The 22,000-nt window shown below is 41.5% G+C and overlaps 1 protein-coding gene across 1 annotated transcript in view; it reads left to right on the forward strand.

Moving 5' to 3' along the window:
• Positions 1-22,000, forward strand: part of CEP128 (centrosomal protein 128) — a 228,169-nt gene that overhangs the window by 15,302 nt on the left and 190,867 nt on the right. Inside the window, exons 7-8 of the mRNA XM_054970762.1 lie at positions 1,958-2,030; positions 10,934-11,050. Of these exons, the coding sequence (XP_054826737.1) occupies positions 1,958-2,030; positions 10,934-11,050 (190 nt within the window). The remainder of the gene's footprint in view (positions 1-1,957; positions 2,031-10,933; positions 11,051-22,000) is intronic.

Genomic DNA, 22,000 nt, shown 5'->3' on the forward strand with positions numbered 1-22,000 from the left:
TCAACTTGAGGATGGCAATAGGCAATGCTGCTTGGGGTAAGCATTGCATAATCTGAGTCTTATTTAGGACTGCTTACATGCAGTTTTGTTTTTTAAAAAAAATTGAAGCAGTTTTGATGCTAAGATAATGCATGTGTATTTGTTAGAATGGGTAATTGGATCCCCAGTGGCACTGAAAGGACGAGTGGCATTTTTTTGGGTGATGCATGACTTGGAATTCTCAATTTGTTGCTTCTGCTCTGGCGGAAGATCTTACTTTCTCCTTGGTGCCAAAGAGCCAGTTTGCTGAACCCCCAGACTGAGGGACATGCCCTCCCCCACCCGCTGTCAATTGTTCAAATACAAGGATGCTCAATTTGTCCGCAGTCTAAGATATACAGGTGTGCAGCACTATGCCCCTTGGTTTGTCTAGCCTTTTTCTGATCCTGAAACTTTGGGAGAATGAGCCTCAATAAGCTTATTCAGAGCGTGGGTAGAGATTGATCCTTTCCTCAACACAAGGAGGACGGGGGATCTTCAGCAGACTGTAAGCTAACTCTAGCTAGCACTGTTTTTTGTTTTTTCTCTAGCCAATCCTGCTTTGCTGTACAATACTTCCTAACTATCTGTGCTTCCTGCTTGACTGGATGTTTAGTAGAAAGAAACTCTTTTAGAAACCCAAGCACTTGACCTTGGAGAGGGAATTCCTTGCAGAATTGACTGCAGCCCATATAAGCCCATAGACTGTTAAGGCTATGTAAGGACACATGTTCGGATAGACAGCCTCATCTCTAGGGAGATAGAAACCCAGAAGGAAGGGAGGGGAAGGAGCAAAAGCCAGGAAAGGGGAGCTTGATGGCCTGTCTTACTCACATGCTCAGCTGAGGTAGACGAGAGACCATCTCTTCCAGTGTTAAACTGAGCAAGTTCTAATAACTGAATCCGCTCTCGTAGTGGCCCTGGTTCTGATCTTGCTGGGCATGAAGAGCACCCAGACTGAATAATGTTTTACCCATGAATCCTGTCTCTTCAGTGATTTTACTCAGGCACTAAGCCAATGGTGGCAGGTGAAAAGGAGAGGGTGCAGTACTGGGGAGACAAGAAGGTGACAGGGATAATCTCAGGAGGAACTGTGTTTGCTGTCATGTAGGAACTGCAGTGCAAGATTTCATTTTGCTTTTAGTACATGAGTTCAGCAGGTCTTGAATGGAATGAAAGTCACACATACACGTAAGCAGATGTCACTCTTCTGTAGGTAGTGCCAGTATGTGATGGGGTTGTGGGATCATGGTCATCCTGCCATTACCTGATGTTCTTGTGTTGAACACCATGTTCAACTATGGGCCTACTAGAAAAACAAAAGGTAGGAAATGACTATGGTCAGCGTCTGCTGCCATAAGCTTTTAAGTACTATCACATACAATGTGCCCACTGTAACCCAGACAACAGTGTGCAAAGTTTAATTGTAAGACTGTTTCATAATACTCTGAAGACATTACTCTTTATGGAGAGAGCCTGTGCATGGTGGGTGGTGGGTGGTCATCCAATGTGGCCCCCTGTTTGCACATTGTGCATAATGGTGGCCCACACATGTTTAGGACAGAATATATAGGTCCAATCATATTTGAATGCATGCCAGTCCCCATACAGATACCAGTATATGTAGTCAAGATCTGGTTATGTCCAGCTTGCCAACTCATCAATGGTCTCTCTCCATAAAGATCCACATCTTCACAGGGCTCTGAAATTCCTCTGTAGGGAGGTCTGCTACAGCTTTATTGTTTAGTTTTTCATTACTATTTGTTGCGTGAATGAAAATCAGGACCTGGCAACATTGACCAAACCAGTGCTTGTCTATTTTTAAAAAACTGATATACTGCTGTGATGTGATTGTCTTGTATCAGAAAAGCTGTGTTCTGAAATAATAATATAGTGAATAGTTGCTATGATTTCATAATAAAGCTGTTCTTGCTCCAAGAACTGATGCAGAGACAAAAAGGGTGTTGGAGGAGCTGTCTGAGAGACTTGGTGATTCCCAAAGGCAAGAAACGGTGAGTGCATTTTTAAAAAAATCTGTATTGCTTAATTGGGTTGTGGGGGAGGGAAGAGAGCTGTCTCTTTGCTTGGCAGCCGAACATACTTTTTGCAAGCTATATTACTAGTACTGGTATATGAAAGGACCCTTCGAATTATTACGAAGTCTGAAGTTTTTGGCTGCTACCAATCTGTTTGTGAAAATAGGTCTGTTCTGACCCTTCAGTTTGTGTTGTGTGTTCTTCATGAGCCAATATAGACAACTCCCATAAAATTTGCTAGTAAGCTGTTCAGGAAAGTGGCCTGAAATAGCATTTCCTTTTTTAAAAAGGTAGCCTTTAAAACGTAGTGGAAGCCAAAAGCCCTTATGACCTGTCCCAGGGCATTAATGGACCCTTGGGGTTCTCTCTGTTGTAAGCTCAAATGTTGTCCTCCCCTGGTTCTTGCACTCTCCCCACAAAAGGGGGGAAATAGATCTACAATCTGCACACCTAGCAGTAAACCAGAACATGGTGAGGAATAGGTAAAATCTAGTACAGAAATATGTATAATTCTAATAGAATAGTTTTCCTTTAATAGATACTCTATCCTGGCTTTCCACAAATGATGCAAAACCAAATGATTCAAAAAGGCTTTTTGCTCAGTTAGGAGGGCTGTGTTGTAGGGAGGGGATTTCAGATGATCAGCTAATGAGTTAGGAACCATAGACCTCACCACTATGTTGTATTGGATTATGCTGTCTTTGTGAACTTGTATCTATGTACCTTATGGCAAGAACATTTATGGAAATGTTCTTGATATTGACTGTACTAATTTCACACTGTGTAATCCGCCTTGAGTCTCAGTGAAAAAGGCAGACTATAAGTGACATAAATAAATAATTAATAAGAAAGCATTTGCATAAAGAATCAGGCAAGACTAAATTTGTTTTGTCTGAATAATGTTCTTCAGTGGTTTCTGTCGCTTTTAATTTTAATTTTTCTGTTAGGATTATGCAAGTGAGGAGACTCACAAGGACCTATGGGGGGCATCTCATTTCCCTCTGCCCCCACTACTTTCCTGAAACCCCCCATACCCTTTTCCCTTTACCTGCTTCCTTTTCTCCTTCCCACCCATCAGTCAACCTACTCTTATCTGTCCCCCTGCCTTCAGCTTACTTCCCCTGGCAGTCTCTCACTGGGAAAATTCTGGTCCAGTTGCTCAGTGCCCGATGAACTGGGTCCAGTTGCATAGTGGGGAACCTCCAAGGACTTAATTATTTATTTACATTATTTATAGTCCACTTTTCTTGCTGGGACTCAGGGCTGATTATGCAGAAAAGTCAATACAATGAAATAGGATGGGACATCACATAGACAATACTATAGGATTTGACTTGTAGAAATCTGGACCCAATGAGAGATCAAAAACAGAGGTGAAGCAAAGCATAAATATTAACATGACACATTAAACAATGCAAAAGTACATATTAAGAACCTACCTACAACAACAGATAGTATGAGCTATATATATACCACTAAATATATAGTGGAATAGTCTACAGTCCCTAAGCCTTTTACCCCAAACTTCTTTCTAAATCATTTTGTTATAATATATAGCCCTATTTCCTGTGCAAAAAGCCTTCTTGAATAATATAGGTGCATATGAGTCTAAGACAGAAAAGCTCAAGATAAGAAAGCCCAAGATAAGAAAACCTTCCTCTGGTTTCTTGAGATGCTTGGAAGCTTCTAATTTCAATTCTTTTTTTCTGCCCCCATGATGATTATTGTGATATACACCAAATGCTACTATAAGTAGACATGGGCATGAATCGAAATACGAAGTGAATTTCATCATGAAATGGGCTGTTTCATGTATCGCGAAACAGCGTTTTGGGAGGCCACAGTTATCAGGAAATTCATGACTTTTTGGCCTGTTTCATTAGCTTTGTGAATGATTCGCAATTGCAAACAGGCTGGCGCCAATCCATTGATTCCTTAGGCAACAATGGGCCTAGACCTTTTGTTACCATTGGAAACCCCAGTCATAGCCCACATACTCTTGATTGGCAGCTCTCCTAGCTATCTGGAGAGCTTCCATTTTGCCCTATACAGCCACGAGCTGGGGGGGGGGGGTCAATCCCATAGGCAACCAAGGAGATGGGCCTTCTGTAGCCATGGACACACCAATCTCACCCTTCCAAACCCTGTCAGGCAGGTCTGTCAGCCAACCACAGACCTCCTGTTCTTGGGATGAATGGTGGGGTTTTGGAGAAACATCCAGCTCGTCCTCGACATCCCAAACTCTTGGGACTGTCCCTGCCTGCTGCCCACCCCTCACTCTATCTTCCTGGCCAAGCTCCACACCATGGCCAGTCCTTCATCCTCCTCTGATCCAGCAACTCCCTGTCCCCGTTTCAGTCATGCACTCTGGCAGCACTTCCCTTCCCACCCTTCCTGATCAACCTATTGCAAACTGGGAGGGTGGGTGAAGGAGAGCCTGCTGAAGTCCCCCTGTGAGTTTGGCATCTCCGGGTATGAAGGGGGCCATTGAAATGCCCTGGGTTCTGACGAATCACGAAACTAACAAATTGTTTCAGCAAACGTGTCAATTTTGTGAAATTTCGTGATTTGCGATTTGTGATGAAATTCTCATTTTGGTTTTTTTTCCATTTCGTGCCCATGTCTAGCTATAAGCAAGCCACAGATAGCAGAGAAAAATAAATTAATGCACCGTTATATTAATCTGCCAGTCAATATAACTATATAACTTAGAGGTCTTAAACTCTGATCCAACCTTTTCTGGTTTACTGTTATGTACTTTCTCTCTCCTCACTTCTTATAGGAATCGAGATGAATCTGCACATAGAAGTTCTATATTTAAATAAACTCAGGAATCTCTTGTGTTGAGTTACTCATTCTTATCTGTGGCTAAGGGAGGGAGCGCATGAAGCTGAGGCCTGCTCTTGATTTTGCCATGAGTGGAATCCAAGCGAGCAGTCCCATAAGAGTCCTACTAAAAGTGCTCTTGCTTCTTGCTTCTTCTGTAATCTTCTCACTGACTTGCACATCTCCTTTTGATTTGTGTAATATGAACTTTTTGTTATTTTCTAAGCTAACAGGGAACAATAACATAGCTGAGGCCTTAATGTCAAAGCCTTGCTTTGTGCACAATAGTTTCCCCTCTTTTTAAAAAAATATTCAAAGCCATCACAAGAGTGTCAAGTGTTCTGTGATCTATTCTCATCTGTCGGCTGAGCTACTTTGGGGGGTCTTAGAGTTCTTTTGTTGTGTTGTTGAGTGTAGCCCTGAGGTTTTTCCATGGTTGATTTTCAAGGAAAACCCTGTAAAGCAGCTTTTTGGGCTGTGAAGGCTTTTTTGGTGATGCTCAGCTCACTCTGAAAAACGAAATTGAAACCTTAAGAATATTTGTTCGTTGAATTGTTTGAGTATTTAAACTTTTTTGTACCATAATTTAATGTAACTTAAAAAAAAAGATGAGGCTTCACATGTTTTTTTCCCATAGTGCAATGAATCGGATTCTTTAGACAGTTGGGAAATCACAGACATTTTTTATTACCTAGATGTGCCTAAGGCTGCTACTATTTGGCACGCTTAGCCAAATAATAGTAATTCAAATGTTTATAGTGTGTCAGCGTTCAAAGTACTTTTGCCCACTATTCTGAATGACTCTGGTCAGGTCTGGTTCAGATATTAGGCATGAACTTAAGAAGCCCTAGATATCCAGATAGCTTTCCTATATCAAGTCATTTAACTTCTGGCAGGAGGTTATACCTCAACAACTGTTTGTTACGAGTGTACTACACATGTTACTCTTAGAGACACTTTGCTTCTATTTTATCATTTTCTTAAAGCACAACTATATGCATCTATAATGTTGACTAACTCCACAGAAAATTATACCATTCATTACTGCTACATAAAGGAGTGCGAATGCATGAGTCCATAAAAATATCTTACCCAAATATAAGCATATTTGGTTTCCAGAAGGCTGGTGCTCTCTTTCCAGTACCCAAACCCCTTCTCTTGAAACACCAGTACTTGTCTTGAGTTTTTAACTGACTCTTAAGGTCTCCAAAGGCAGTTTCTAATCACTTCAGACCAGGGATCTTGTCACTCTTCAGAGCTAACTCCCTGTTTGACTGGGTAAGGAAGTTCTCTTCTCAATGGAAGATCTATCCCCTTTCTTTGGCCCAAATGGGAGTCTGCCTACTTCCCAAACTTCCTTGCCAACTTTCCCTCAGTTCTCCTATTTGTGTTAACTGCTCTCAGTCAGGGATGAATCTCCGAAATGTCAGTAACTGACTCCTCTCGGGCTGAAATCAGACTCTCCTCTCCCCAGCATCTAGTTCAGAAGTCTTTCTCTGTTCTGCTCATGCTACCCAACCAGATTCCTTGGAGTAGCCTGTCAATCAAGGTTCTCTGTCTCTATGAAGAATTAACTCTTCACAGTTCTTCAGCTGTTTGTACAGCCCTTCTAAGCTTTTAGAAAGTGTGATCCACCCCAGTCACTTATTCTCCCATTGTTCTATTGAAGAGCCTAGCCTTTTTCCTGTGTTTAAGAAACCTTTTTCTTTAATTTTCTTAGTGTTCTAGGGAACTACACTCCCATATGTGTGCATTTGTATCTTGGGATCCTTCTATAGTTTCCTCAGTGACAACAACAAAAACCACAACCCATGTGTCAGCTTGCCCTGATGTAATGGAATGACCTTCCCGGAGAAGAACATGTGTGCCCCTCATTAAAATGTAGGCATATGTAAGGTTCGACTTGTCTGTGAAACTCTTGAACTAGCTGGCTAGAAAGTGCTGTGGAAGTTTGGCTGTTACACTGCTGTTTAGTATTTGGTTCCATTGTGGGTATTTTCCCCAGTTTTGATTATTATGACTTGTATTTCATTATTCACAGAGTCTTAATCACTGGGAAAGGCAGACTAAAAATATTTTCAATATCAGCTTGTCTCATATTGCTGGTAATAATCCATTTAGGATTGGATCCCCGCTCCCTCCTTCCTTTATGGCATACACCTAGGCTATCCAGCATGGCACTCAGTGGAAGCTGGGTAACCAATTTGTACAGCACGTAAGGAGCTGTGATTTAAAGGAAATAGGAAATTCCCCATACATACCTGGAAGCCTTTGTGTGTGCTTAAAGAAGTTTTCTGAATCCAGCTAGTTTGTGGTGCAAATCTCAGTCCAAGATACAAAAATTGGTATCCATCAGTTGAATGCATGGACATGCAAAAAGCAGAACTTTCTGTTCATGCGTAGACTGTGGCCACATGTGAGGATCTATGGACCCACATCCTTAAATGTGTTTAAAATATACCCCCCCCCCCGCCCCTTTATTCAGGTTTTCACCTTCAGGGGCATTTTGAGATTTTCCTGTTCTGAATTCTTTGAATGAAATCCCCATTGATCGCACACTATGGATTGCAGTTTCAGTTCACACAAGCTCTGTTGCTTTGTTCCAGCTGCTTAGGCTTTTAACTGCCCTTGACTCTAGCATACAGGTTTTTAAGTACTTGTAATGATTTGTTTTTTTCCTGAGAATGTTACTTGCCAGCCTTACATCTAATGTTGTTTGAAAAGTAATTTGGCTCCAATAAATTGGAAATTAACCTTCAGTAATCGTAGATTAATCATCTATTCCTTGACACTTTTTAGCTCTCTTTTCCAAAAAGAAGAAAGTAGGGGAAATGACTTCCTCAATAATGCAATTTACGTCATTCTTGTAGGAAAAAATTCCACTTGAAATAAATAAGTGGTACTTAAGTAACTGTACCAGTTGCTTCAAGGTTACAGATGTCACATAAGCCTCTTCTGGTAAGTGATTCATTTGATTCTGATTTTTTAAAAAATCACCACTAAGAATCCTGATCAAGATTGAGTTTCAGGGTAGTAGCATTCTTGTTTGGAATCAGTGGGTTAGGTTAGCTGTAACCTCTTCTGGTAAGTGATTCATTTGATTCTGATTTTTTAAAAAATCACCACTAAGAATCCTGATCAAGATTGAGTTTCAGGGTAGTAGCATTCTTGTTTGGAATCAGTGGGTTAGGTTAGCTGTAACCAGGGCTTTTTTTTCAGCGGGAATGCGGTGGAACGGAGTTCCGGAACCTCTTGAAAATGGTCACATGGCTGGTGGCCCCGCCCCCTGATCTCCAGACAGAGGGAAGTTTAGATTGCCCTCCGTGTTGTAACATAAAGCCATCCCTGTTGTTAATCTGTGAAATCTGGATTCAGTTCACAGGCAAGCATTAAATCATGGTTCATGTTGGCAGATCCCAGTGTTGGGGGTTTTCTGTTTCTCTCGTCTCCCAGTTTGGTCTCCTTCCATCTTGCCTCACCTATTCAGATTCCCTCCATCCAATGCCCTGTCCTCAAATCAGTTGCCTCTGCAGAATAACTGTAAATTGGGTGCTTGTGAAAATCATTTTGTTGCTGGAATAGATTAAGAAAACCCAGGTTCCACTGCTGCTGCTTCCCCATGCCTCAGTTATATGTATAGAAGCAGGGCTTTTTTTCTGGGAAAAGAGGTGGTGGAACTCAGTGGGTTGTCCTCAGAGAAAATGCTCACATGGCTGGTGGCCCTGCCCCCTGATCTCCAGACAGAGGGGAGTTTAGATTGCCCTCCGCGGCGCGGAGGGCATTCTAAACTTCCCTCTGTCTGGAGATCAGGGGGCGGGGCCACCAGCCATGTGACCATTTTCAAGAGGTTCCGGAACTCCGTTCCCCCGCGTTCCCCCTGAAAAAAAGCCCTGTATAGAAGTAACTTGAATGGGTTGGAAGATTAGTTAGAAAGATCAGTACGTGCCAAACAGACTTAGAGCTGAGACTGGGGAGAGGAGCATTTTTTAAAAAAACTGTTCCCTCTAGGTATGTCTGTAGTTCGGGCAGGCACAGAACATCAGTGGGAAACACACCAGCATTAAGTTGGAGTACCATGTTCATAATGTGAAACCATGGTTAAGAATGTCTAAACTCTGGTTAGCAAGCCAAGTTCAGATCCTGGCTTCAGTTGGTCATTTCATTATTGAAACCAGCTAAGAGTCATTCCTTTTATCCACATAAACCTCTCCACCTGTTGTAATACAGTATTGGGATCCATTGTATGTTGCAGAAAGATCCAGCAGGATCTTTGATAAAGCAGTCTTCATCCAAAGTCATTGCAACACTTGGGATTTGAATGATTTTGAAATCCATTTTGTGTGTGTTGAATTAATCATTATGAAAAAGCATTGTGTATATTAGATGTTCTGGCGTTAACCCCAAACGGGAAGAGTTTATCAGCTTTTACCAAGACTTAGATGAAGGTGGAATAATACTGGAATGCAGCATGTGAACTTGGTGAACATAAGCTTTGGCATTCTGTGATCAGAATTACCTAGTCAATAATATCTATTGTGAAAGAAGTGAAGAAATGTCAATGTATGTATTTTACACACGCGCACAAAAAATTAGAAGAAGTTGAGTAGCTGCATGGCATGTTTAGATGATGCTGACCACTAGAGGGTAGTGTCTGCAAGTATTTGAAGCTAGAGGGAAGGGGGTTTTTTTTGCCTGTTTTCTATAAAGCAAAGATTATAGAAAATAATTCTTTTGATCATATTAGAGCACTCTCTCATTTATTCTGCCTTATCTTTGTTGTTTGAAACCAGAAATTTAAAAAACTGAACTCTGTGTAACTTTTCTAAAATGATGTGATAGAATCCTGGCAATGGTGTATGGGAGTATAACAAGTTTCCTAAAAATGTATTTGTCGTATAACTATTTCGACTCTAGTTTCACTTGTTGGTGGCTAGTGGCCCATCATGTCCTTATCATAAAGATGCATCCTCTCCTTCTGGTGAAGTCCAAATGAACACTGTTGGGTGGGTGGAGATGCCCAGCTGTACCTGCAACAAAGGCACATGTGTACATTTCTGTAGGTGGGTCTCCTTTAACGGAGTCGGCCAATAATGTGATAACCAAAGTTGTGCTAAAAGAAACCTGTTTCCTATGTCGTAAAATGTTGAACTCTAAAGGGTTTATTTTATGCATTTTATGCATTTCTTATTTTATGCATTTCTTAGCCTCCTTTCAATTAAAAGGGGTTTTCAAAGCAATTTATCAAGCAGAAAGAAGAATGTATTAACATGAATTAGTACTTAAAGCACGTTAACAATGTTGGGTGGAATGCTTGGGCTTGAACAGTTAAGTGTACTGTGGTTCCACCGGAAGGTAATAGACAGCCACCTGCAGAAGAAGAGGGAGCCACCACCCCATTTGCAACAGCAGAAGTGTCCTTCCATTCTCTCGTTCCAATCCCCTCTTCTCACTGTATCTCTTGCCCAGCCTCCCATGCCGTCTCTGAGGGTGCCCCGAGTCTTAGGAACAGATTTGTGTGTGTGTGTGTGTGTCAGCAGGTGAGCATATGCATAGTCACAACTGGGGTGGCAGAAAGAAAGGGTGGTGGTAAATATCTGTTTTGTGAGCAGAAATATTCACAGTACTCTGAGTTTAAGTTGTGTACATTTGTCTGACTTGTTTTGCTTCTGCTGGTTACAGGGGGGGAAAGTGCTGAAAAGGTAGAAAACTCCACTCCTTGATAGAAGTCTTTACTGATTTCTCTAGCCTTCATATTCTAAATTCTGCATATCCTCAGGAGGGTAACCTGTTTCTTAAAAAGAAAGTTGAGATTCTTTGCGCTGGTTACCAGACTGTGCTCTTGGAGAGTGTAGCAGCAGAATTTTTTAAAAAGGAAATAATCCTTCCCATTTTGTGTGACTTCTGTTGCAAACAGAGAATTCTGTTGTGAACTTTGGTTTTTATGTGGAATTGCCTTTTGTAAGAAACTGGTGATTTCCCTCCTCTGCCACCCATCTTTAAATAACATTTTAATCAGAATTCTCTTCTCTGGATTTTTCTTTTTCTTTTGCAAGGTGTCTGACCGAGTAGAGAGGAGGCTTCAGGCGATAGAACGAGAAATCCACGCAGAAAGGCAGATGGTAGAAAGACGCCAGGATCAGCTGGGACACATGTCAGTGCATCTGCAGGAGGTATGCAAAAAAGGGCCTTTCTTGTACTGTCGGAACTGAAGACCTGTCCCTTGTTAGCTGTCTTGCCTGAGCTAATTGCGTATACACAGATCGCCTTCCTTGGAAATGCATTTTTCTCCGGTTATCAAGCGAGGTGACATATAGTACCACAGAAAAAGGGAATCTCATCCCTGAGGTGGGAAGTCTTAAGCGATATTCTGGAAGTTTAAGGTTTTTTTTTGGGAAGAGAGCTGCCTTTTAAAACCATTTCTGTTACACTGAAGCTTGAAATGATTAACGGAGGAGTTAACTACCACTTTGTGAATACTGGTCTCTTGAAGCCTAAATATGATGAAATAAGTAGCCACTTTCTCACTGCTGTATAATCAGCTGTGCTTGAAGCCAAAGGCATCTGGCAGCGTACGAGAATTATGCTGTGGAGGCAAACGGAGCTATTGTTCACTTTAGAAAAGAAAATTAAGGCCCTTTTCACCCTCTCTTTATTAAAGACTGCATGAAATGCATAAAAGGAAGACAGTGATTTTGCTCCGCCCTAAGACTTGGGAAACCTAGGAGACCAAATACTTGCCTCATAATTCTAGATTTGATTTAAGTGCCAGGGCCATTATTTGGATTGCTGTCTCTGACTTTACTGTGGTCCCTCACAGAGTATATGAAAAGCTTAATTTTATATTTTCTTGCTTTTAATACATGTGGTGACCTATGTGCCTTTTCTAAAAAATGCAGTTGCAGATTATATGGTGTGGCATAAACTGGTAAGGATTAATTTAGATTGACACTTTTTGAAAGAATGGCTCTCCCTTAGAGGTCATCTTTTTTTTTTTTTTTAATAAATGATCGCACACACTTGCGTATGGGTGAAGATAATGCTTAGCTCTTTAAATTAATGTGCTCTTGGGTTAAAGAGGTTTGTATGCTCCCACTGTCTTTAAATTGCATAGGCTGGTGGTAGAAGCATGTGATCTATTAGAGTTTAGAGGTGACAAGAAGAGTATTTAAATTCTGTTGAATAAATTCTCAAATTGTTGGGCAATTGGCGATGGGGGGAATGTTTTTAGTTTTCCTGATTCAGGAACATAACGTGCAATTTGGTGTTACCTACAACCTACATATGAACATTTTGGCATCTTACTATTGACTTTTGAGACTCAGTTTTCAAGTTGACTCAAAGCTGATTGCAAAAGTTTTGTAACTATGCTTTCTTAATGTGGATCTTCCTCTGATATTACTTGTGCTGGAGCATTGTTTTCCTTTTTAAAAATTTGAATTGATCAGACTTCATAATCAGGCTAAAGATGATAATAGTGCTTATATTTTCTTGCTTAAAGCCTTTCACGTATAGTGTTGACTCCTACCATTTTTTTCCACTGGTGAAAGGACAAGGAAGGTTTCCTTCTTTGAGCACTGAAAAAGGTATCCCAGGGACTGAGAGACCCATGTGGACAAAACCCACGTGGAGTGGGGGCTGTAGCGAGGAGGGGGATATTGTGAGATCAGATGGGAAAACTGGTATGTTCCATTCCATTCTCAGTGTTTATGCTGGTGGTGTGGGAGCTGCTGCAGTACCATGTTTTCATGTGCCACTGACACAGCCATGCTGCAGTGGATAATACTTACTGAAAGGAAGTCCTGCAAGGAAGGCCAGTGTTAATATCCAAATGTCAAAGGCTGGTAGTGACTTATCTAGAGGCACTCAGTAAGTTCATACTAGAGGTCAGTTTCAGCTGGGTCTTTCCCAGGTCAAATTCTCAATATTCATAATTACACACACACACACACACCTGTAAATTAAACATTCATATGGGGGTGGGGGGCTTGTTTCCCTAAGTTCATCTCGGAATTGGGCTTGGAATGGCTGTGGTGTTCCTGAAGTGATTATTGAGAGAACTGTGGGCTTCTTGGAGACAAGCCAACTGTCAGATAAGAAGAGGAAAGCCCTTGTCCCCTCTCTTTTCCTCCCCCCCCCCCCAAAAAAAATTCATGGGATGCCTGATACATCATGTGTTTCCCAGGACACCAGCATCTTTGGGTGAAATTTCTTTCCCATTGACGCATCTGGGAGAAGCAGTCTGTGTGTTGGATCCCAACTCCTCTACCATTTGTACAAGCATAATTTTTACTCACTTGAGGGTAGAGATTTCCACCTCATGAGGTTTCTCTTGTCCCCTCACAAGATTCTCTTTTAGCACTGCATGTTATCCCAGAGGGTCCACCAGCCTTCTAGAACTACATTTTGGAGATCACTGCAGGCTGCCGTGGAAGAAGGGAACAATCTACTTAGAGTACTGTTGTGCATGTAGTGTCCAGGATCCAAGCCTGTGCAACGTAACGCAGTGTCTGGAAGCAGTGTTCAAATGGATTTGGGTGAATGGGCTAAAAGTAGAACTTCCAGGGGGAAGCCCTTTTTGCTTCTGTGAAGATGACATCAGGGGCCCAGTTCTCAAGTTCAGGTCAGCTCGTCACAGGAATGAAGTGTTGGGAAGTTTGAAGTTGATCTTTTGTCTCTCATCCACACCTACAATGCCAGAAGTAACAGGGTAACTATGGTGAAATGTGATACCAATTTATGGTGGGGTTCACTGGGATGGTGTGGGTGTGTGCCAGTGCAGAGCTCTGTGATGCCATGCTGTGAACTGGGGCTGAGGCTGGTTAATACAAGAGCCGCTTTTCCTTGTAGTCCATCAAGACACATAACGGAGGGGTGAAAGATGTTAAGCAAGAATTTTTTAAAAACCCTAATTTCTCAACTGAGATAATTTCATTAGTTGTGTTGTTGGGAGGGCAGCGTTCCTCTGAAATGGGAAGGTATATTTGCACAGCTTTGACTGAGTAACAGGCGTTTGACAGGTAACTTTTGAAGTGAAGGGATGCCACTGCCTAATCATGCGAGTGACTGGATTCACAGAACCATGTCACTCAAGTAAAGTGTTCATTTACTTCCACACGAATTGAATTAGACCAGATGAAATTTAATTTTTTTCCAGTTCATCTTAAATATGTGCTACCAATATATTTTGAGGGAAGCATGTCGTTGTATGGCCACTAGGTGTCAGTGTTTTGCCATTCTTGGGCTCCTGTAAGACTAAATAAATTCATTTGCATACTTTTTCTAGTCTTGATGAAACATGCAGGTTCTCCTCCACCCCATTTAGAGACAATTGTTATGGATTTACATATTTTTTTATTTATACCATTGTGGCAATGCTTATAGCGAAGTGTGTGATTTTTCCTTTCCTTTCCTTTTTGACATATGTGACATTCTAGAATCTTGGATAAATGCTGTTGAAAGCTTGCCACACTTTCTGGATTTGTGAAGTTGTGTTCTGGCATCATTTCTGTGAACCTTATCAGAAGAGAAACAGGCCCATGGAGAGGAGATACATGGAATATTTTCTTTTCCATTGAATTCTTAGAGAATGGGAACATCGCTTGAGGATCTGTTTAGGCCAGTTCCACCCAAGGATCCATCTAGCCAAGCCTTGATACAGTGCTAGAGCATCTGCTTTGTGTGCGGAAGGGGCCAAGTTCAAGTCCTGCCATCTCAAACTTAAAAGGATCAAGTGGCAGGTGACTAGGAAGACCCGAGACCTTGGAGAGCCCCTGCCAGTCTGAGTAGACACTAGATTAAGAGTCTGGCTGGGTATAAGACAGGTTCGTGTAGATGTGTTCAGAATAGCCTGCGTCTCCTGTAGCCTTTGGAGAAGGATGGCAGGTTTCTTTGATGCAGTGCTGGGCTCCGGTGGAGCTAAAAACAGTCTGCTTTCTCACAGTTTCCAGTTGCCTCTGAAGCTCAGCATGATAACAGTCCTTTTCCTCTCAGGTTATTTGCCCTGGGTTTAATGATGTTGGGAGGTAGGTTTTTTCCCTGCTTCCCCACAGTGTTGTGGTAACTTCATGTATCTCCCCGTTTTCCCTTGGTTTTTCGGAAACTTTTCTCAAGCTGTGAAAGCTCTTAACAAAGCAAGAGCTCATCGCTCGTACGTTACCATTGGTCATGCTACTAAAGATGTTAGGTGTATCCTCCAAAAGTATCAAGTAGTCCAAAAATGTGACATCATTACCTATCTTTAGTCTAGAGAGTAGCATCACCCAAGAATGAATTCTAGTTTCTGGTATGATGCTGCTCCATTTAAATGTATTCCAAGATGCTTTCTACTCTTAACTGGGGTGTGTTTAATCCACATCTGTCTCCTGCCTTCCTTTCCCCCCTACTACTTTAAAAAAAAAAAACCTGCATCCATCTAGTTCTCTAATCTGCAAAGTTGGTCCAGAAAATGTCCCTGGATTCAGACGACCCTTAAGGGAATCACCATTGCCTCAGTTGCCTGAGGTGCTTGGTTTTTATTATTAGATTTCGGAAGACTTGGGCGAGTGTCTTTGGGAATGTGAAGTGCTGTTTTAGACCACGCTTTGAACCTTTCAAATATGACCAGGTCAGAGTCAGCCCGTAGTGTGGTGGCTGCTCCCTGTTTGAATTGGTCAAACCATCTTCAAAGGCAGACTGCATTATAGTAACCTAAAAGTGATGAGAAAATCAATTGTATGTGCTGAATATCATTTTTTCAAGGAAAAGCCTCAGTTATCAAACCAGCTAAAGCTGGCTGAAGCTGTCATTTACTTACCACAGGAAATCACCATCCGTCTGTAGACCAGAACCCCCCAAACTGCAAATTTGCTCTTTCAGGTGGAGCGCAACCCAGTTTCTCAATCAGCTGTTCCACCAACCAGCAATATCTCATTCTTACCTGGAATGACTTTTAGTTAGTGTGTGAAGGTAGTTTCAAGTGGGTAGCCATGTTGATCTGCAGTAGATGAGCAAGGTTCGAGTCCAATAGTGCCTTAAAGACCAACAAGATTTTCCATGGTATAAGCTTTTCAGCGTCAAGATATGAGTAGGAATAGAGATCTCAGACTTTATATCCCAGTCAGAACGTGGGTGAAGATCTGCATTGTTTTGTTTGTCCTGAATCCAGTCAGTGCCTGTCGGCCTCATTGGCTGACCCTAAGTTCTAGTATTATGGTAGAAAATTTCTTGCATAATCTAAAACAAAAACTCTAAGCACCCTTCTTTCCACCTACCACTTTCCTCCTTAAAATTGCCCCATCCCAGTGCCAGAGATCAGGTGGAAGGGGCTTAAGGCAATAGGTTGGCACAATCCAGACTAAATTTTCTACTAATGGAAGGTGTTTCTGTCAGTGTAACAGAACTTTCTTGCTTCCCACTCTCCATTGCTGCCCACTCGTATCCCGGAAATGCTGCTCCTGGGGGACAGGACACTCCCAGGAATGGCCTGAGGTACAAATCAGGTTTTCTGCAGCAGGAAGAAGGAATTGGGGGAAATTACACCTTCTCTTCTGTTACTGGAAAACTGAGTTTGAATTCAGCCTTATACGCTCTTTTGTTTAAAATGACATTTTCGGCAAGTTATCTTTCACATCTTGAAGATCTATACCTAGGTTGTTTGTTGAGACCACATTTACAGCAGGTATATGACAGAACAAACAACGGAAAATTCAGGACCAAGGAAAGTTATTAGGATTTTTTTTGTTGCAATGCGCTCCACTTTTGCCCATTTTAAAAGCTCACCGGACATTTTGTTACACTTTTATCCAGTTTGGAGAGGTCTTTTTGAAGCTCCTCAAACTGTCTAGGATTTTGTAGGTCTGAGTGGTTTGGAATCTTCATTGTTCATTCCAATGCCAGCACTCCCAGTATAGATTACTTATGGTCTCCAGTATTGACGTCTTTCCATTTCTCCCTTTATTTCTCTACTTTCCTGTTTTAACCAGCTGCTGACTCGTAAGAGAATCTGCCCTCTTAAGAAGCTGTAATAGGTCAAGGGTTTGGGGGAAGTTTCACGTTACATACGAAATTTATGCTTGCAGAGAGTTTGGGAAGATTGGTGAAATTAAATTTTCTCATGCAGAAACCATGCTGCTTCTTCCTGAAAAAAGCTTGTTCTTCTGTATTCAATAACCTTAGACTTTCCATCAATTTTCCTGGGATATAATGAGTCTTTGATTTCCTGATGGGTTTTTGTTTTCTTGGATTTGTTGTTGGGGTTGACACTTAATCTTTAATATATGCACATATTGAGAATTAATAAGCACATATTGAGTAATTAAGAATTACTATAGATCTTTGTACACCTTTGCATGTATTCTTCCATGTTCCTGTTGTTTTAATTAGAGAGCTATACCAGTGAATACAGTCGTTCTTGATGCTCTACGACAATGACATTGTAATTACTGTGACTCTTATCTGAACTTGATTCAACACTCTACTTCATTATCAGTTTCTCTTATAAGAGTAGAGTTTATTTAGATAGCAGATTCTTTGGGGAGAAAGCGCTTGTCATTAACACTTGATTAAAAAAAACTCTGAAATATTACACCCTCTTTGACACTTTAATAATAAAGGACTGCTTTCCTTTCTCTAGCCAAATGATTATGTTCAACAAACGAATTCAAATTCCAAACAATGGGCAGGACAGATCCTGCTTTTCTTGTAAACATGGGCTGGAATCCAAAAAAGCTACTTTGGGCATGCCTGAGGACTTAGATATGTCCAGTGGGATTTTTGGCTTTTTTCTTCTTTAAAGTGTAGACCTCCATGCTTATATAGCAAGCTGCTTTTGAAAAGTCCCTTTGGCTTCAAAAGCAGTGTGGTGGCTATTGTTTGAATAGTTGTGGGCATTTTGGATCCTAGCCATGGTTCAGTAAAAGGCAGTCAGCACAATTCCTAAATGATTCAGCTTCGGTTGAATGGAGAGGACTGAGCAGTATGTTTTACTATGTGCCCTTCTGCAAGATCAGTTTTCCTAATGTTGTTGAGCCAACCTGCAGTCCAAGAGGGAGACTGTAGAGAACAAGATACATTTGATAGCTGTTTTTGTTAGACTGGTTTTGTACAGTGGCCACTTTCTCATTATTTTACTTGTCATCTTCAAAATGTGATTTGAAACATGCACCATCTTTTTTTCCCCTCTCCCAAAAGTGTCGTCTTAAAGTGGAAACAAATGGCTGCTTGCTGTGCGGTTGTCACTTTCAAAACTTCCTCCATGGTGGCTGCAACCACACTGAAAAACCAGTCCTTTGGAGTGTGTTGCTTCCTGTAGTTGGCCAAATAATTGCTTTCCCAAATAGCTGGGCATCTTTCTGTCTCTCTTTGCAAGATCCTCAAAAGCCCTGTAGCTAGCTGGGCATCTTTGAAGTCAAAGGAGATCCACCCGCTTACAAGGCTGGTCTGCTAGCCTGTATAGCTTGCTGACACTTAACCACTAAATAAACTGTGTGTACATGACAAAGTTTGAAAATAGCCAGCCTGATTAAAGCTTAGTTTCTCCTGTGGCTAGGCCAAGAAACTTAACAAGAACGTTCTCTCTCTCTCTCTCTCTCTCTCTCTCTCACACACTCTCTCTCTCTCTCTCTCTCTCAGACCCACTCTCTCTCACACACACAGATCTGATGTAGATATATGATCATCCTTAGCCTTGACAAGGGTTTGTGTGCTTATTTGCCAAGCCGGCATATGAGAGTGTCAAACTTTCCTTGGTCCTGAATTTTCCGTTGTTTGTTCTGTCATATACCTGCTTTTATTAAAACCAATACAGTTATGGACTATTTACTTTTATTGTGCCTGAAAAATAAAATGGAATGGCATATTTGAAATACCAGTGAGGTGAGAGATTGCTTTTTTTTATTTCATGTTATTGCTGCTTAATGGCCGAAATATCCTTTAGTGCTTCTTTGATAAGCTGAGGTGGCATATTGATTTCCAAGCCTGTGAGTTAACACGTCTTAATGACAAGATGCCCAATTCCTACTCTTCCACAGTTACCGGGCCTAGTTTTTCTGCACTGGCATAGGGTTATAAAACCAGCAAACGAGCAGCTCTCACAGAAGATGCAGACACGTCACAATGAGGCAAATAATTGCATAACTACTAATTTTAACTCTATTTATTTGGGTCAAATCTCTCTCCAAGGAGATCCTAGTACTATACATAGTTACTTCCTCACCTTTCATCCAATAATTCTGTGAGGTAGGTTAAGTTGAAAGATAGTGGCAACCCAAGACATAGTTGAATGATGGGGTGTCCCTGGTCCTAATCTAACCACTACACCATACTGGATACTGCAGAATTCTAGTAGTCAAATTGTAGTTTAAGCCATTCTGAACTAGTAAACTAGTGCCTGTCCCATGACTAGATATGTTTATATGTGCTGTCTTATAGGTATCAGTGAAGCTCCTTTTCTGTTTAAAAAGCTTTTGTAAGAAGCTGCCTTTAAAAGCTGCCTCCCTCATTTCCCATAATCAGGACTGAACCACCTGTTTCAAATTCCTAGGTGTCACCATCACATTGGCAAGTACTTGTGCAGCAGTCACCCAGAACGTTTTGTATCAGTTCACATTGTAATCTATGGTCTATTTATGAGGCTGATGATATTCACTCACGTATTTAATGAGTGTGTTGAGATTTTGGGTAGGTTAGGAGCCAGTAGGCATTGGGGCACATACATCCAAGAAGTTGTGATACACATAGCCTGCTGAAAGTACCACCCCAGTTCCATTCACCAAAGCGTCCCCTACCTGCTTGGTCCTTCAATTTCATTGGCTTGGATCAGTTGGTTCCTCCTGCCAAGTTCCTCCATGGAGAAAGACCTCCTTGGTGGGAGGAAGTCTCTGTGGGAGGCAGTCATTGGATTTTACCCACATCCAGTGTGAGAGCGGAGATAAAAAGTAAAATGTTCCTTGTAAGCGTATTTTCCTGTATAAGTGTTCAAGCTGTTGCTAGAAAATGTCAGCAAGAAAACATGTCTAATTATACTTTAATGAATCCATAGAGAAGTGCAATCACACCAATTCTCTTATTGTATGCAGATTCAGTCACAGATTAGACTTCCTGATCTGTAATAAAACCAAACCGTTTAGGTTCACGTTTTGTAGTAAAAACCCTCTCTCACTGAAAATGTACAAACAGTATGGGGATTGGTTATAGTAACATGTACCTAACGTGCAGGAGAAATGCATTAACTTGGGATTCATAACAATGAGTGCAGGGCTTTTTTTCAGGGGGAACGCAGGGGAACGGAGTTCCGGAACCTCTTGAAAATGGTCACATGGCTGGTGCCCCCGCCCCCTGATCTCCAGACAGAGGGGAGTTTAGGTTGCCCTTTGCACCACTGAGTGGCACGGAGGGCAATCTAAACTCCCCTCTGTCTGGAGATCAGGGGGCGGGGAGATCAGGGGGCGGGGCCACCGGCCATGTGACCATTTTCTGCAAGGGCAACCCACTGAGTTCTGCCACCTCTTTTCCCAGAAAAAAAGCCCTGAATTAGTGCAATTCTTTTTCCAGCTCTCCCACAAAAGTGAAGCAAGTGGAAGACAAAAATATAGGCATGCAGGAGAATTGGGGGAATTTGTTGTTCAACTTGGTCACTTGTACAGGTTGTTTTAAACTGTGACGCCTGTTGCTCAGCATATTAGGATTAAAGTAGTTTTTCCACTAATGCAAAGCTGTGCTCGTTTAACATTTCTTTGCTGTGGTAATGACTCAGAATAGTGCTGTGATGTTTTCTCATTGAGTATAAATTGTTAGCAGGGAATCCTTTGATTGTTGAGAGGTTTGAGTTCTTTGGGAAAGTGTCCGAGGCTCAAGGATGGGATTCAACAGTTTGGAAATGTTTGGTTTAAAGAAAAGCACTTGTAAGTCAGCTTGAGTTTTTCTAGCCATTGCAGCCAGCTTTAAACACTGCTACCTTGCTGTTTCATCTGATGGAAGATCATATACCAAAACAATAATGAGCTCTGCACCCAGTAGAAATAGCCGAATCCTCTTTCTTCTGTGAAAACTACCCATTTATTTATTTTCTCTGCTTCATGGTTTTTAGCCAGCTATGCAGTCTTGACACAGTAGCTGATTCTGAGGGTTAATTTGGTTGTAGTTAAATAAAAATGTACACACATCTAATTTGGACTGGGCTTATGCAGACATTTCGCTCCCCACCCCTCCTCTCATGGAGTTTGATGAAGGGATGATAGTTTAAGATAAACTCATGACATAAATACAGAACCAATTTTGTGTAGTAGTTAAAAGCAGCTGGACTGTAATCTGGAGAGTCAGGTTTGAGTCCCCCACTGCTGCTCCGCTTGAAGCCAGCTGGGTGACCTTGGGTCAGTCACAGCTCTCTCAGAGCTCTCTCAGCCCCACCCACCTCATGGGGTGATTATTGTAAGGATAACAATAACACACTTTGTAAACTGGTCTGAGTGGATGTTAAGTTGTCCTGAATCAAATGTTATTAATGTTACTATTACTCAGAGCTGTTTTTCTTTCTGCAGACATTTTAAACCAAGTTGTTAAAAACCCTGGCTTGTGGGCTGAAAATTAACTCTGTTTAAGCTTTGTGCCTGCATTTGTATGTCACAGATAACAAGAGTTAGGCTGAAACCATTGGGGAGAAGAGGGATGAGGCATTCGTGTGAACTTGGTACAAGCAGAGTTTACATGCACATAAATTATTTAACTGGGGTTAAACCGGACGCAGCAGGCTTTCTTCCTAGGAATTTGTGCAGCGATGCCACCTGCCTCCTCCATGTTTTTGATCATATTGGGCAGACTTATTGCAAGCATTGAATGACACTCTTCCCAAGCCTAATTTCCATTAGTCTCTGTAGGTGCCTTCAGGAGCTCTGCACTTCTTTTTTGTTGCTAATGAGAAGCTCAACAATGTGTGGAGGTTCTAATTCATGCAGGAGGTGATCATGCCAACTGCGCTTGGCTGACAGGAGCCCACACATGTACTGAAATGTCTATGCATGTGTAAGGATTTCAGAAAAGGTGGGAAATGGAAGATCTTGTGCTTAGTCAGAGTAATCTGTTCTTAATACTTAGAAAATATTACTTGTCCTCTTTTTCAAAGCAAGTATTAATGATGGATGTTTATA

Source organism: Eublepharis macularius, chromosome 2, assembly GCF_028583425.1.
Source record: "Eublepharis macularius isolate TG4126 chromosome 2, MPM_Emac_v1.0, whole genome shotgun sequence".
Classification (NCBI taxonomy): domain Eukaryota; kingdom Metazoa; phylum Chordata; class Lepidosauria; order Squamata; family Eublepharidae; genus Eublepharis; species Eublepharis macularius.